Here is an 18,025-nt window from a genome sequence, read left to right as displayed (position 1 = left end):
CCTTCCCTTCCCTTCCCTTCCCTTTTCTTCTACAGCAATCTTGCTAACCTAGTACTTGCATTGGTAGCTAGGAAATTTAGAGAGGTGCAGATCTCAGGAATCCACCTTGCAAAGATTAATCTACAAGCACTAGAGCAGCTGTGATGTCCACCTGCTAAACAGTGTGAACAACTTCCTGTTGCTTTATTCACCAGTTCTCTGAAGAAATACTTAGAAGGGTCTAATGTTCTTTTCTGAGTATTGTGGAGGGAAGTTTTGCAAGGGTCAGTTCCTCCTGGTAAGGTTGAATGTTCAGAATCAAAATTTGTGTACTGTTAAAAGGACTCTCCAGAGCAGGCAGGTAAGTAAGGAACACACACTCTGGGTCATTTTACCTAACTGTGTAATGAAGAATAAGCAGGGAATTTGGGTGCTTAAGAGGGAAAATGAGTGTGAGTAGGAATTATTTGGTAAAATGTATTCTGTGGACAGACTTTTGAATGCTAAAGGTATTAAAGACTCAAGCTGTACTCTCTTTATACCTCCAAATGCAATTATTACAAAGCTAGAGCACCTTTTCCCACTCTAGCACCTTTCTGGTAAGATGGACTACAAATCTCATCATCTGCAGCCAAAATACTTAGAGCACACGGGATTCTGGAAGACATTTGTTCAATGCATCTGGAGGATATCAAGTTGGGAAAGAAGATGAAACATTTTGATGAAAAGATGGTTAATGGACATGGAGACTATTGCTGCAATAGTAATTAATTGCAATTAATCTGTAATTAAGTGCTAAATATTTCATAAGATGGGATTCCCTTCACCTGATTATGCATTTTGTTTGCATGATCAGTCTTACCAATGGAGTAATTGAAGCAGCAGCAGGGGTGAGAATTGATGGAAAAGGAAACGGGGAAAAGCTACTGGGCTTATAATGATATATGCATGTTTTTCTGTTGAGCTTTTTTTAAATCCTTCATTGCATTGAGAAGGAAAGCTGTTGTTTTCATCTAGTTGGGGATTGTTGGTCCCTGGGAGTATTTTAGAGCCACCAGATTGAAGAAAAGCTTTGGCTGATCTTTTGGAAGCCTTGATCTACAAATCCTATGATTTCCAGAGACTGGTCATATTGTCTGGTTCCAATATCTGGTTGGAGAATATTTAAACAATTCTTATATACTATCTTCTGGATTGTTTATGTTCTCTATTTATCAAATATACCCAGAAGATGGTAGTTATAATGTGGACCTTAGAACATACCATGCTGAGGAAGACAAGTTGCCTGAGAGCTCGCATCAAGGAGCTGGGATTGGGAGCCACAGAGATAACAAGTTATGCATGAAGCCAAAATCTAGGATCCTTATCTCAATCCTTCCCAAAGATATGAAGCATCAAGGATACAGCTAATGCAAGCAAGGCAAGGAAAGACATGGGATTCAAGACAATCACATTATAAATTTAATAAAACCAGAACTCGGTAAGATTTCTTTACAGAATAAGAAAAGACTTTGCATGATGATGTAGCAGTAAATGGCAACGGTGAATTCTTCCAGATGAGGGTAGTTCCAGAACAAGCTTCTTTGGTGAAAATGCTTTGTCACCTTTGTTCTTGCCACTTTTTTTCCCTAGTCTATTAAGTAGACTAGCTGCACAATGTCTTTTAATTGTTGATGCTTGTGTATGTGGAATCAAGCATCCTTAAGTAAATAGAGAATATCTCTGTAGAATTAACCTTTACTTTAGATTAAAAATAAGGATCTCCAAGGATAAGCCCTTGATTATTTCCATTATGAGGGGTCCTTGGTGCTCTCTGAGCTTGATTATTTTCTTGCATTCATTATGGATGATGCTATCTGGCTTGCACAATGAAACATCCGCAAGAAAACAACCAAGGTCACAGCACCTTCATTTCAACCCTGACCTACCAATATTCTCATCAGTATTTCCATTATTTCATTAATGCTGAAAAAAACCAATATTGAACACTAAATTTGCAAAACAATAGGAACATCCCCATGGAATGGGAAGTTTAAAAAATCACTTCAATCCATTTTAAAAGAGAATTTCCTCACTTGAAAGTAGCTACTCTTAGCTGTAGGATTTCTTCAGATCTCATAGTAAGATAGCTGAACCGCTTGATTGTGGTTCGTCTTCTTTTGCTTTTTGGCATAAGGAAATAATCCAATAGTTCTGGAAGTCACCAAGATAGCGTACAAAGCTGTTCAGTTTTTTTCCATCATATGATACACAACAGTTGTAATTATATACAGAAGATGTTCTGAAGTGCCATTGAATATTTGCCTAGTAATTTCTTTATACAGAGATTCCCAAGCCACCCTTGGCTGCTCAAGAGCTCTGTAAATTCTGTTCTGCCTTTTTTTGTATGAATGATTGAGAGAGAGATTGTAAATCAAGCACTTCTCCTGCCTAGGTCTTCAAGAATATAAGCAATGCACTAACATTGTTATTTTTATTTTTTACTGTTATTTAGCAATAAAAAATTAACATTGTTATGTTAATTTTGTTATACACAAAAACAACCACAATCAAAAGGAGAAGCTCATTAAAATTAGAAAATATACAGGTTCAAAGAAGAACAATACTGATGTATTGCAAAACCATCAGAAAAAAAGAGATTTCTGGATTGCACGAAAGTATATTTCTCCTTTTCTTTCTTGCTGTGAAGTTAGAAAATCCAAGTTTATGTTTTCATAACTAAGAATAAAGATTGCTGGGGCACACAGTCACATCATGACTTGTTAATCAGTAGCTGTTTTCCTGTATTGTGTATTGATTTACCAGATATATAGTGCTGCTCAACTCAAACAATGTGGCTTTGAGTGATATACAACAAGAAAAAACTAGCCAAAAACTAAAACACCACATAACATTGAAACATACAGTATATAAATATAAAATATAAAGGATTGTTAGGACATTTCCATTCTTAAACTGTATGGGAAAAAACTTGCTGGATGCTTTTGTTGGAAATGCTATCATATGGTTTAGATTTCCTTGCAGGCCTTTGGTGTCTTATGAAATATCTCAAATGGCCATGGGCTCATCAATTGTCAAACTCCCACTTCATGACTGTTAACTAGGCAAAATAGGGCAAAATAGGGCAATAGTTTTTGAACTGAGGTACCTCAGATGTGCTGATTTATAGAATATATCCAAAATCCAAGACCCATGACTCCTGAGGATGTGAAATTTGGGGATGTTGTGGCTTCTTCAGTGCTATTGGATGTTGCTGCACTGCTGTGCTGCTATTGTGGTTATATGATTTTCATTTTCAATACTCTGTGACAGTTTCCCAGCCAATCTCTCAATCCCTCATTCCCTCTCCTACCCAGCAGCAGCCACTTCCCAGTAGGCTATGTGTCTACAGGGAAGGGAAGGGAAGGGAAGGGAAGGGAAGGGAAGGGAAGGATGGAACCTCAGGGTACTTTACCCAACCCATGTACCCCAACCCTCTCACCCATGCATTCCCCTAAACTGTGCTGCCCCTGTGTATTTTCCCCCACACTGCCTCTCCTGGTTTCCCCAATCCATATAGCACCTCTTGTGAATGCCTACACACCCTCCCTGACTCTTTCCATTCCCCTAAGTGCCTTCCCTAACTAATTCAATGCCTCTTGCCTGCCCCCATGCATCAATTGCCTACGAATCTAGTTATAATAATTACATAAGCAATAAATGTCAGTCAGATGAAATAAAAGACTGGAAAAAAGGAAAAAACCACACATCCAAACTAACGTCTATGATTTATAATTGTTATATGTCAGAACAAAGATAAAATTGACAGCCCTTTTCTAAATAGTGTCTCTGATCATACATGTTTCACAATTTAAACATGTCATTAAAACTCCCAAATAGCTGTCAGACAGATGAAATGAAGATCATGTAATGCTTCAGAACATGTCATTAAAAGCCCCTTACCTTGATGTTAAAGGTAAGGGGTTTTTAATTACTTTTACCTTGATGTTAAAAGTGTTTTCCAGTGAGGTCCTTGCACCAAAATCAATCTAAAAATCTAAAATCAATCCCAGATCTATGGGATCCCATGTTGTTTTCTTTGTTCAGCCACTGAGCAGATTTATTTTTAACAGCCACAGGATATCCAAAAATCAGGGTGGTGGGGGAAAATATTATTTTTTCATTTGCAAGTTTGAGTTTTTGCAGAGCTTGTATACGTTTTCCTATTGGAAGGAACCTGCCTCAGTCTCCTTTAGTCAACCACTCCAAACCTGCCTTCAGAAGTGCAACCACCTTAGTATTTTAGAGTGATCTTTTACTTTGTCCATATAAGGATAGAATGAACCTGGAAAAGTTGCAGTGTTTCTCTCCTGCCTCCATTTACGATGCTATAAATCAACTCAGCCTTCTATAGTCATCTCTGTGTTCAGCTGGGTCTTGGCCATGTAGAAGTCATCCTTCCAGTGGTGGGATTCAGCCAGTTCGCACCACTTTGGGAGAACCAGTTGTTAACTTTCTGAGCAGTTTGGTGAACTGGTTGTTGGAAGAAATCATTAGGTTAGAGAACCGGTTGTTAAATTATTTGAATCCCACCACTGTATCCTTCACACACCTGCATTCCTCCTGCACATATTTATGCTGGATGCCTAGGTGCTACAGTGGCTTGGCATCATTAGCAGGAAGAGGGTTTGCCAGTGGCATTCATGAGATGAGCATTCTGCAATTTAACAACTGTATGGAACTGTGTATGCCCAGTGCCATGTTCAAAGTCTATTAGCTTAACTTTCTTTTGAACAGTTTTGATCTCTGTTGGATGCCTTAAAGAATCACTTTATGATCAGGAGGTTGCCTTTTGCCTAGAAAAAACTTATTGACCTGTCTTTGCTTCATGTTCTACACAGGCCTACAGCAAGAGATCCAAGATGGGAGACAACAGATTCGATTGGGACGAGATTATGCTGTCAGGCATTCTAGATAACTATAGTGATTACTTGAATGATACTTTAGATTTCCTAGGTCCACTTACAGAACCTTGCAAAACACATCAAACAACAGATACAATAAAATATATTGTAGCATTTATATATTTTCTGGTCTGCATTTTGAGCCTGCTGGGCAACTCCTTGGTGATTCTGGTGGTGAGCTACAGCAAAGGAAACCATTCTGTTACTGATGTTTATCTCCTGAACCTGGCTATTGCTGACCTTCTCTTTGCAGTCACCTTGCCCATCTGGGCTGTGTATCGAGCTCATGAGTGGATCTTTGGCACTTTCATGTGCAAAATCGCCTCAGTCCTGAAGGAAGTCAACTTCTACAGTGGTGTCCTCTTATTGGCCTTTATCAGTTTTGATCGTTATTTGGCAATAGTTTATGCTACTCGGGCCGCTACTCAGAAGAGGCACTGGGTCAAATTTGTCTGCATCGGCATCTGGCTCTTTGCCTTCCTCTTCTCGCTTCCTGTGATCCGCTTCCGGGAAGCTTTTACAGTCTCAAATCCCCATCACACAGTTTGTTATGAGAACATTGGTGGGAATCAAACAACTAAATGGAGGGTAGTATTGAGAATTTTACCTCAGGTGTTTGGTTTTCTCCTCCCCTTGACTATCATGATCATTTGCTATGGAATAACAGTGCACAGACTCTACCAGACGAAGAACAAGCAAAAGAAGAAGGCAATGAAAGTAATCTTGGCCGTCGTGCTGGTCTTTGTGCTCTGTTGGCTGCCCTACAACATCGCCCTGCTTTTTGATACTTTGTTGAGGATTCGCTACATTAATGACACCTGCTCAGTTCGAGAAAGAATTGATGACGCTTTGTCAGGTACTGAGATTTTAGGAGTTGCTCACAGCTGTATCAATCCCATCATATATGCCTTTATAGGACAGAAATTCCGGAACAACTTCCTCAAGATCTTGGTCTCACAAGGTATGATCAGCAAAGAGATCCTGATACGATATAGGAGGGGATCCAGCTTTTCAACTTCCTCTGGTAATACTTCAACTACCCTGTAATAAACTTGCCTGCCAGAAGAAAAGGCAACTGAAAAAATTCTTTGTCTGGACAATGTGGCATCTTCCATAGAGATACATTAAAAACTGTAGAGATCACTCTGTCCTTTGATTTGGGAATGCTAATTAACGTCATTTTTAAAAGCTCTGTTTATTTTTCTGAAAAGACATGTCTCCAAGTTTTGTGACTGGTCTCTTGATTTCCTTCCTTTCCATAATTTTTATCACTTTTTTAATTTTAATATGGTGATTTAGGACATTGTATTGTCCTAAATCCTAAGCAATGTATTAAGAACTGTAGATACTTTGATATAAAAGCTTGGCTTTTGGATCGCAGCTGAACAGACTTTGCATATAATCAAACCACATTTAGTTTTGACTTCATCTCCATTAAGGATTTGTCTGTTAAACAGAGATTTTACTGCAAATGGACCCATTTATATAAAATTATTACGCAAATGACCTAACTTTGCACATGACATACATTTGGTTTTAACAGAAATTTGGATTTAATGGTCCCACTCTCACCCACATACTGAGAAAGACGGAGGGAAGGGTTTCTCCCCCCCCTCCATAAATAAGCTTTAATTGACCACAAGTGCAATTGCAGGGACAAATTGGCTGAATATTGGAATATCTGTTAAATCAACCAGTAGTTCCCTCTGCTGATAGAAGGTGCTTTGTAAATGACTCAGGCAGTTCTGATAGGAAAGAATTGCCTTGGGCATCTTTCTATAGTCTCTCTATTTGTATCAATTCTAACAAATGATTTTAATCCTAACATGTCATTGACAAAGTGCAGTAATTCAGACTTCAACTTATTCCATAATTTGTTCCATATTTTCTATGAATGCTGCCATAGAATCCATAAATAATAATTATAATACATTCAAAATAATTTAAGCTGTAAATTGGCATATCTCTGAGTCAGAAAGATATTTTCCTCGAGAAACTATTCAGAGAAAAATCAACAAAAGATGCAGTGTGTTTCATATTATTTAGGGCTACTTGACTTCCATTCTCCTGTCATGGAGCTACATGGCAACTCTTCATTCTTTCATATATATGATTTTGCAGCTAAGAGAAGTCCTTTTGAACTTTGATCTGTACCAGAGATGCTGTCCTCTCAAGATCCATCTTTTCATAATTAGTATCCCAGAAGGATTACTTTAATTCTGTGAGATTGCTTAAATGGGGGAATTTAAACAGAAGACCTTATATAACTATTGGATTTTTCACACTCTTGTGTTTTGTTGATTAATGGCAGAGCCTAGCATTTGGCGAAATGAGGCTAGCACTGTTGGTGTTGTCGTAGAAGATGTAGACCACTGAAATATCCTGTGCCTCTTACTGCATGAAGAGTGGAAATTTGCCTAATTTTTATTAGCTTATTAATAAGTAATTAGAAGCTTTTTGTAAGCTATGAATTAACTTTAGACAGAGCTATTAGTTGCTCTTTGCCTACTAGGGGACACTTTTTAACACCTGTCACAAAGAGCCAGAAGGGTCTACCAAAAACACTCCATAGGCTGATCACAAATGTCTATTGTATAGGCTAACAGATTGTAGATTTGTCACTCAACTGAGGCATTTTGCAAGCAAATCCATTACTGGATCCAAGGAAGGTGACATTTAGCTTAAGCAATGGTTAGAGGTGTCCGGACAAGAATCCCTGGAAGTGCAAAGTTTATCTTTAGCATAATAAAAAACATACTGAGGGGTACTTAATGTATATGATAATGAAGTAAGATTAACTAATTAATAGAGTATTATGGGATGACTTTGCTTTGTGCACATGCGTGACTGTCAAGTAACTTTGTAACCAATTGGCAATTCTCTTACTTTCGTTTCCAGTGGTAAATTATATAAAAATAACTAAGCCTGATTTCTGATGTGCTCCTTGGGTGTGAAACTCAGAAGTGTCTTCTTCTGCTTTTGAACAGAAATAAAAGAGTTTTGTCTTTCCTTGATCTTGTGTGGACATTGGCTTCTTCACACTGGGTGCTTGTATCTAGCCAGCCTTCTGGCCAACACTGTAGCAATATAGCAGATAGAGGTACAGCTAATGTAGGTAACTTCAGAATTTGGGCTGAATGGTCTTATGTACACCACAATACATAACCACACATGTCTCTCTTATTCCTCTCTGCCATTCCATGCACTTCAATTGCTTCCCTGTTCCTGATCTTTTAGAGTAAATGAGAGAAACTCTCTGCTAGTCTGGGGAGGGAAATATTCTAAACACTTTCTGTTGCGCAATTTAAATTCACTCCAGTGATAGGACTCTAAGGAACACTGCTCTTATGCTAAGCACCTTACTTGAAAGCATGCACTGTTTATTCCAGAAAAGGTTTATCAATCTAAAACATTTAAATAAAAGAAAGCCTCTCCAACCAGGCACACTGATTATAAGATGTTTTGAAAATTAAGATTTTTAAAAACAATAACAAGAAAATATTCTGTTAAGACAGTCTAAAGTGCTGTCACCAAACATATTTGACCTACCACATTCACCTGTTGCTGTTTAGATGGTTGCTTGGTGGCTACTGAGCTGTAGGCTGGAACACAGAAGTCAAGATACGGGTTTTGTTTCAATAAGTATACAGTATTCCTTTTCCCGCTCTATACAGCTACATCTCGACTCAATTTCCAGACACTAAACTTCTTCTAAATTTCTGGAGCTGAAGGTCAAATGTTGGTTATGAGCTACAATGCATGCTAGGAGTTATAGCTAGAATCATAAGAGAGCAATCAGTTTTTTTCTAAAAAGCCCCTACAGATATTCAAATAAAGCAATAGGAATGACAAAAGAGTTCTGAGCAAGACAAAGGAGAGAGTTTTGAATCAAATATTAAATGCCTGTGCTGAATTGTTGTCCACTGTTGAAAATGTTATCACAGTATTACTGAGTATTTGCTGCTCAAGCATTTAGCAAGCTTCTGGTGTGTGATGTTGAGACAAACTGAAACCACAGATCAAACGAAACCACGTTTTACAAAGCAAAATGATTTTTGTGCACCAGTCAGAAAGTGATTTTCTAGCTCTAAAAAATACATGGAAAAAAAGTTTTACAAATGAGAAGTCACTTCCAAAGATATTGTCATGTGCTACTAATACATTGCCAGTTAAAACTTTTTATTAGTTTATCAAAGTATAAAATAGAAAGAAAAAAACGCATGGAAAAGTAAGAGGAGAGGAAGGGGAAAAGAGGGTATATAGTGTAATGGGAGGGGGAAAAAAGGAAAAAGGCACCAACTTCTGACTCTCTTTGGCACAGTTAAAGGTAGTGGTGGGTTGCTCCCTGTTTGGCCCGGTTCGGGCGAGCCGGTAGTGGTGATGATGTGATGTCAGCAAACTGGTTCTCTATGACTGTGAGTTGCCCACTCCCGCATTATACCTACCTTTATTTGTCGTTTTTTAGCCCAGCTGTTAGGCATGGCAGAGTGGATTGCTGTGCCTCAGCTGGGCAGAAATTTAATGTGCTTGGCATGCGTGCGAGTGAAGTGAGCATGCGCACGGCGATCACACGCAAAGCGTGTGCGCGAAGAGAACCAGTGGTAACACTGGTTGGAACCCACCACTGGTCAAAGGTAACAACATTACAGCTACAACTTTTTGCTTTTACACATCAGTATGTACAAGCCATTTCTCTAACAATAAGCCTGTCTAGTTTACAAAGACACAATCAAAATTTCATTTTTTTTCCTCATTGCAAACACAAAATCTGAAAGCAATTTCAAACTAGAGACAAAATTAAATAGAATCTCCTATTTGGATAAAGGAAACATTTTAACCATCTCAGCTTCCCTTGCTATAGGGAATAATATATAATCCATTCTCATATTTTCAAATCTAGTCCATAATATTTTATCGGCTTTAAGATATTGTTCAGCATTACTTAAAAAAAACAGCATACCTGCATATACATACATACTCATTTTATACATACAAACCTAACTTAAAGCTTTCTAACAATACATATATCTTTTTTAAAAAATTCATCCTAATTAATTAAACCATATTTAAGTCAATCCTTCCAGCTACTACCATAATAAATTCAACCTTCTCAAAATAAGTTTGGTGAGTGGCCTTCTATTCAGCGGTGGATTTCACATTATGTTACTAATTCAGTAACATAATTCAGTAACAATTCAGTTCGTATGCATGCCTGCCTTCCACGCATGCGTCTGGCCTTCCGCGCATGTGCTTTACTTGCACGTGCCTTCCGTGCATGCACCCGGCCTTCCGCACATGTGCTTTGTTCATGCACGCGCCTTCCGTGCATGCACCCGGCCTCAAAAACATGCCTAAATAGGGTGCCATAGGGCTGGTGGCGGGCCCACGTGTAATTTCTGTACCAGTTCGGGCAAACCAGTCTGAACCAGCTGAATACCACCTCTGCCCACCTGTGATTTCCGCTACCAGTTCGGGTGAATGGGTTCGAACCGACTGAATACTGCCTCTGCTTCTATTCCAGCATTCATGCCACCCAAATGCTCGTGATAAACAGGACTTGGTGGAAGAAATGTTTACCTCTCCCATGTTCTCGCTATCAATTAATCAGATGGATACTGCCCCAGAAACATAGATTTCATCTCAGTGATTGATCATGCATGAGATTTTTTCCCAAATGAACATCTCCAGGAGCATACAAGGCCATTTTGGGGCTGATTACACTCACAAGACTTCATATACACAGTATGTAAACAACCATTTCCAAGAGGATTGTGTATGTGCTTTCCCCAAAGGATCACACTTTCCCCAAAGGATCAGATGTATCTTATGAGTCAGGGTAGCTGTAAATAGGCGAAGTACTGTTTGGGCATCTGCCCACCCCATCTCTATCTTTACATCTTTATACTATCTCAATATTGCTGCCTTTAATGCTGTTCCTCTAAATATTACTGCTTATTTCATTATTGTGCTAAAGTACCTGTTCTAGTGATCTTCTACTGTAATGCTTCTAAATAAATTTCTTATAATGCTATTAGCTAAAAGCACAATTGTACAATTCTATGCTTTCCTCCCTAATAGGATAGGGTAGGTGTGTGTGTTTAAAAAAAAAAACAGTGATAAGAGCAAAGAGGGGTTACAAATGGAAAACAGCATTATTGCATTGTAAATTTCTCTATGAATAAAACAGGAAAGTTGCAAAATAAGAGGCTCATCTAAAAGCCCTTCTATTTCTTTGTATGATTGTCTTTCATAGTTACAAGTTTATATTGCTGTTTATTGCCAAATTTCAGCTCTCCTTTTCTCATCTTCCCACCTAGAGATGTCAATGAAGCATTGAGATTTAGAGATGCCAGTTTGAATAAGAGCATAGGAAAGTTACAAAGCATATAGTTTATACTCTGTAATCCTTGAGCAAATGGGTCATCGCATTTTGCAGCATAATACCTGATGTTTCATTCATACCAATAGTTTTTTTTCCCTTTCCTTTCCTTTCCTTTCCTTTCCTTTCCTTTCCTTTCCTTTCCTTTCCTTTCCTTTCCTTTCCTTTCCTTTCCTTTCCTTTCCTTTCCTTTCCTTTCCCTTTCCTTTCCTTTCCTTTTCCTTTTCCTTTTCCTTTTCCTTCCCTTCCCTTCCCTTTTCCTGCCTTCCTGCTTTCCTGCCTTCCATTTGTTCTTCCTCTCCTCTCTCTCTCTCTCTCTCTCTCTCTCTCTCTCTCTCTCTCTCTCTCTCTCTCTCTCTTTCTTTCCCCCGGCTCTGCAGCAGTCTTCCCAACCTGGTGCTTGCATGGCTACCGAGGAAATTCAGAGAGGTGCAAATCTCAAAGTCCACCTTGCAAATTCTACAGGCACTAGAACAGTTGAGATGTCCACTTGCTAAACTGTGTGAGCAATTTCCTGTTGCTTTATTCACAAGTTCTCTGAGGAAGTACTTAGAAGGATCTGATGTTCTTTTCTGGCTATTGTGGAGAAAGGTTTTACAATGGTCAGTTCCTCCTGGTAAGGTTGAACCTTCAGACTCAAATTTGTGTATTGGTAAAAGGACTCTCCAGAGAAGGCAGGTAAGTAAAGAACATGCTCTCACTCATTTTACATAAAAGTGGAATGAATAAGCAGGAAGTTGGAGAGCCTAAGAGTGGAATGGAGGGTGAACAGGAATTATTTAGTAAAATGAATTCTGTGGACAGAGTTTTGGATGCTAAGGCTATTAAAACTCAAGTTGTACTCCCTTTATGCCTCAAAATGCAATTATTACAAACCTAGAATACTTTTTCCCAATCTAGTGCCCTCCAGGTGAGTTGGACTACAGTTCTCTTCATCTGCAGTCAAAATATTTATGGGATTCTGGAAAACATTTGTTCAATGCATCTGGAGGTTATCAGGCTGGGAAAGGCTATCGTAGAAGATGAGACGTTTTGATGAAAAGATGGTTAGTGGACATAGACATCTGCTGTTAATATGTAATTAAAATATTTCATGTTGGGAGCCCTTCACTTGATTATGCATTTTGCAACCTGGAATATGCCAGGTTGAGGAAGAAAGGCTGCCTGAGAATTCTGAATAATACCTGTTGCTGGATGAATGCAACTCCCTTCATAATATAACATTGAGGAGTTGAGATGGGGGCCATAGAGATACCAAGGTTATGCAAAATGTAGGTCCCTTTCTCTTATCTCCAATCCTTCCCAAGAATATAAAGCATCAAGGATGCTGCTAATGCAAAGAAGACAAGGAAAGCCATGGGATGCAAAACAATCACATCTTAAATTAAACAGAATCAGAATTTCTTTACAGAATAGGAAAAGACTTTGCAGTTCTATGTAATGACAATGATGAATTTTTCCTAATGAAGGTAGTTGCAGAACAAACTTCTTTGGTGAAAATGCCTTGTCACCTTTGTTCTCATTCTAGTCTATTAAGTAGGAAAAGAGTTGCACAATGTCTTTTAATTGTTGGCACTTGTATATCTGGAATCAAGCATCCTTAAGTACACAAAGAGTGCCTTTGCAGAATCATCCCCTATCTTAAGTTAAAAATAAGGATCTATCCAGAATAAGTGCTTGAATGTTTCCATTATGAGGAGTCCTTGGTGCTCTCCGAACTTCATTGTTTTCCTGCAGATGTTTCATTACTAATGATGTTAGTTACCTGGTTTGGATAATGAAATATGTATCCACAAGAAAACAACCAAGATCAGAGAGCACCAAGGACTCTTCATTTCAATGCTGAACTGCCAATATTCTCCTTTATTAGTATTTCCATTATTTCATTAATGCAGAAAAGAAATATTGAACACTAAATTTGCAAAACAATAGGAACATCTCCATGGAACATAAAGTTTTCAAAATAACCTCAATCCATTTTAAAAGAGAATTTACCTCAAAGTAGCTATTCTTAGCTGTAGGTTTTCTTCAGATCTCATAGTAAGATAGCTGAACCACTGATTGTGGTTCGTCTTCTTTTGCTTTTTAGCATAAGGAAAATAAGGATAATCCAATAGTTCTGGAAGTCATCAAAGTGGTGTACAGAGTATTCAGTACTTTTCATTATGTGACACACAGCATTTGCAATTATATACAGAAGATATTCTGAAGTGGCCTTCAATATTTGCCAAGTAATTTCCTTATACAGAGATTCCCAAACTACCTTTAATAGTGGTGTAAATTCTGATTTGCATTTTTTGTAGGAATGATTTAGAGCCCAGGTGTGAAACTCGCCATATCACGTTGCCATCATATGACGTTTCACAATGTTTTTTCCCTTCACAGAGCTCGGGTGGGCATGGCCTGCATGTGATGCACCTGGGCCATCAATTTGACATCCCTGATTTAGAGAGATTATAAATCAAGCACTTTCACTGCCTAGGTCTTCAAGAATATGAGTAATGAATTAAAATTGTTATACACAACCCCGCCCAATAAAAATCAATTAAAATTAGAAAATATACAGTTTCAAAGAATGATAGTCATTTAGTACAAAAAGATAAGAAAAAGGAGATTTCTGGATTGTATTAAAGTATATTTCTCCTTTTGTTTCTTTCTGTGAAGTTAGAAAAATCCCAAATTTGTGTTTTCATAATTAAGAATAAAAATTGATGTGGCATACAATCACGAGTTGTTAATCAGTAGCTGTTTTCATGTATTATTTATTTATTTATGAGTTCTATGATGCTGCCCAACTCAAAAAATGTGTCTTTGGGTGGTATACAACAAGAAAAAACTAGCCATAAATTAAAAATATAAATAAAACCACATAATATAAAAATATACAATATATACAGTAAATATAAGATATAAAATATAAAGTCCTTTCCCTGATCAATGCAGCACCTTTTGCATGCCCCCAAGCAGTCTCTATGAATTTATTCATAAGCATATAATGAATATAATGAAAACTTCATACACAGAGGAAATGAGAGAAAAAAAGACACACCCAAACTAATAACTATGCTTTGTAATTGTTACATTCTTTATATGTCAGAACCAACAAGAACAAAACTGACAGTCCTTCTGCCTCTGATCATGTATGTATGTTTCAATACTTACACGTCATTAAAAATCCCTAATATCTGTCACATTGAAATGAAGAATAGTTTTACTTTGATGTTAAAAGCATTTATTTGTGGATTCCAATAATTCTGACCATTTTCCGTTGAGGTCCTTGCACCACTCTAAACAGATCTATGGGAGCTCATGTTGTTTTCTTTGTTCAGCTGCTGAGCAGATTTATTTTGAAATCAGCCACAGGGTATCCAAAATTGGAGTTGGGTGGGGGGAAATAAAGGGTTTTTTATATATATATATATTTGCAAGTTTGAGTTTCTGCATAGGTTGTACATATTTTCCTGCCTCAGTCTCCTTCTTTAGTCAGCCTCTCCATACCTCCGTTCAGAAGTGCATCTACCTTAGTATTTTAGAGTGATCTTTTATTTTGTTCATACAAGGACAGAAGGAATCTAGAAAAGCTGCAGTGTTTCTCTCCTTCTCCTGTTTATGATGCTATAAAGCAGCTCAGCCTTCTATAGTCATCTGTGTGTTTAGCTGGGTCTTGGCCATGTAGAAGTCATCCTTCACACACGTGCATTCCTCCTGCACATATTTATGCTGGATGCCTAGGTGCCACAGAGGCTTAGCATCATTAGCAGGAAGAGAGTTTCCCAGTGGCATTCATGAGATGAGCATTCTGCAATTTAACAACTGTATGGAACTGTGTACGCCTAGTGCCATGTTCAAAGTCTATTAGCTTAACTTTCTTTTGAACAGTTTTGATCTCTGTTGGATGCCTTAAAGAATCACTTTATGATCAGGAGGTTGCCTTTTGCTTAGAAAAAGTTATTGATCTGTCTTTGCTTCATGTTCGACACAGGTCTACAGCAAGAGATCCAAGATGGAAGGATACGAAGCCAATTGGGAGGATTGGATGTTTTCAGGAAGCCCAGATAACTATAGTGATTTCCAAAATGGTACTTTAGATTTCCTAGGTAAACTTACAGAACCTTGCAAAGAACATCAAACAACAGATACAATAAAATATATTCTAGCTGTTATCTATTTGCTGGTTTGCATTTTGAGCCTGCTGGGCAACTCCTTGGTGATTCTGGTGGTGAGCTACAGCAAAGAAACCCATTCTGTTACTGATGTTTATCTCCTGAACCTGGCTATTGCCGACCTTCTCTTTGCAGTCACCTTGCCCATCTGGGCTGTGTATCGAGCTCATGAGTGGATCTTTGGCACTTTCATGTGCAAAATCGCCTCAGTCCTGAAGGAAGTCAACTTCTACAGTGGTGTCCTCCTATTGGCCTTTATCAGTTTTGATCGTTATTTGGCAATAGTTTATGCTACTCGGGCCGCTACTCAGAAGAGGCACTGGGTCAAATTTGTCTGCATCGGCATCTGGCTCTTTGCCTTCCTCTTCTCGCTTCCTGTGATCCGCTTCCGGGAAGCTTTTAAACTCTCAAATGTCTCTAACAGGGTTTGTTATGAGAACATTGGTGGGAATCAAACAGCTGAATGGAGGCTAGTATTGAGAATTTTACCTCAGGTGTTTGGTTTTCTCCTCCCCTTGACTATCATGATCATTTGCTATGGAATAACAGTGCACAGACTCCACCAGATGAAGAACAAGCAAAAGAAGAAGGCAATGAAAGTAATCTTGGCCGTAGTGCTGGTCTTTGTGATCTGTTGGCTGCCCTACAACATCGCCCTGCTTTTCGATACTTTGTTGAGACTTCGCTACATTAACGACACCTGCTCAGTTCGAGAAAGAATTGATGATGCTTTGTCAGGTACTGAGATTTTGGGAGTTGCTCACAGCTGTATCAATCCCATCATATACGCTTTTATAGGACAGAAATTCCGGAACAACTTCCTCAAGATCTTGTTCTCACGAGGTATGATCAGCAAAGAGATCCTGATTCGATATAGGAAGGGATCCACCTATTCAAGTTCCTCTGGTAACACTTCAACTACCCTGTAATAAACTTGCCTGCCAGAAGAAAAGGTGACTGAAAAAATTCTCTGCCTGAGTGACCTGGCATCTTCTGTGGGGATACATCAACAACTGTAGAGATCACTCTTTGCTTTGCACTGGGAATGCTATTAATGTCATTTTTAAAAGCTCTGCTTATTTCTCTGAAAAGACATTTCTCCAAGTTGTGTGACTGGTCTCTTGATTTCCTTCCTTCCCATAATTTTTATCACTTTTCTTATATTAATATAATATCTGTTTCATTCAAAAAAAGAGTAAGAAAGCCAGAGTCATAGTCAAGCTATCCGCCATCCAAACAATCTAAATAAAATATATCACATTCTGGACATCTGAAAATATTATTCTCTTAAGATCAGGCTATTGCCCCTTTTCAAATTAAGTCTGCCAGTTTGTATCTATGGAATGTTTTTATAAATGGAACACAAAATCTGTTTTTTTTCTACAGCCCATCTGTCCAAAATCAAAATCTAGCAGGCATTTAGGTAGATGAAGCCACATTTTCACTTGAGCTTTACTAAACATAAACATTAGAGAGAAGTTGAAGTAGCAAAAATTTTTGATCGCCCCCCCCTTTTTTTCTCTTTCTGTCTTTTTTATATTGTATACTTGGTACGCTTGTGCATCTGAATAAAAATAATTTTGCCTGTGCACTTATGACTAGATCAATGCAGTTTTTTTAAAATGATACAAAGACTTTCTATCCTAATCTGGAGGGGGGAAAAGGGTATATGTCCAATGGAGGGATGGGGAGCATTAATTCAGCACTGCTGTCTCCCAATTAATCAATATGAAAGTCCTGTTGAGCCACATATCTATTGGGTAATGAGGGATAGTTGTGGTCCTAGCATGAGCTCTCTATACTGAATAGCTATATTTGTTGGTGGTGATGTTAGGGAGAAAGTTTCTCTCCTTTCCTTCTCAGGTGTCATTGGTATGTAGGTATTTCAAATTTGAAAAACTGGCAGACATTAAGTATACTTTGATTTTCCATTTTTTTTTTTTTTTTTTGCTAACCTTGTCTAGGCAAAATATGTCTTATCAGATAACATGCTGCATTAATCAAGATTCTTTCCTTATCTATTTTATATCTCTTATATTTTCTGGGTATAAAGCACACAGTGAATTGTTTCTGAAACACACACAGTTGAATGGAATCAAAAGAATATTACATTTATATGAGATATCCTATGTATCCTAAATATGTTATAACAACTTGCTCATTTGGAAGAATGCCCCAGAGGGAAAGCTTCAGATAGTATACACTTTCTATTGAGAGCATTTAAAATTAGGTAGAACCTGGTGCTTGGCATGTAGAAAACAGACACATTTCACAGTAGCACAGACTGTACAATTTTATGCTTTGCTCCTCTGTCTCGTCCCATTTTTCCAATAAATGCAGTTCAGTTATGAAATATTTCAGGTTAGGTGGAAAACCCAGACGCATAACTACAAGCCAATGTCTGGCTCAACAGTAGTACTTTTCATTCTGGAGCCTCCCAGAGTTGGTTGAAAGATGAGTGGCTATATAAATCAGGGGTCCCCAACCTCCGGACCATGGGTCATTGCTGGGCCATGGCCTATTCGGAACCGGGCCCTGCGAGTAGCAGACTTGGGTGCAAG

General features: G+C 38.2%; 2 protein-coding genes across 2 annotated transcripts; both read left to right on the top strand.

Annotated features, from left to right (window-relative positions):
- Positions 1-4,880: 4,880 nt before the first annotated feature.
- LOC139327321 (C-X-C chemokine receptor type 2-like) lies at positions 4,881-5,969 on the top strand. Its single transcript, XM_070957121.1, has one exon. The coding sequence runs from the start codon at positions 4,881-4,883 to the stop codon at positions 5,967-5,969; it is 1,089 nt and encodes a 362-aa protein (XP_070813222.1).
- Positions 5,970-15,304: 9,335 nt separating this feature from the next.
- LOC139327320 (C-X-C chemokine receptor type 2-like) lies at positions 15,305-16,393 on the top strand. Its single transcript, XM_070957120.1, has one exon. It carries the CDS (start codon positions 15,305-15,307, stop codon positions 16,391-16,393), a length of 1,089 nt encoding a protein of 362 aa, XP_070813221.1.
- The last annotated feature ends 1,632 nt before the right edge of the window (positions 16,394-18,025 follow it).

This window comes from Pituophis catenifer, unplaced genomic scaffold, assembly GCF_029215685.1.
Source record: "Pituophis catenifer annectens isolate HBS135680 unplaced genomic scaffold, rPitCat1.0.hap2 SCAF_1, whole genome shotgun sequence".
NCBI lineage: Eukaryota > Metazoa > Chordata > Lepidosauria > Squamata > Colubridae > Pituophis > Pituophis catenifer.
This window is presented reverse-complemented; position numbering and strand designations above follow the sequence as displayed.

Bases quoted from the DNA above. Each gene is read 5' to 3' on its own strand.
- LOC139327320 (XM_070957120.1), top strand. From the start codon at position 15,305: ATGGAAGGATACGAAGCCAATTGGGAGGATTGGATGTTTTCAGGAAGC.
- LOC139327321 (XM_070957121.1), top strand. From the start codon at position 4,881: ATGGGAGACAACAGATTCGATTGGGACGAGATTATGCTGTCAGGCATT.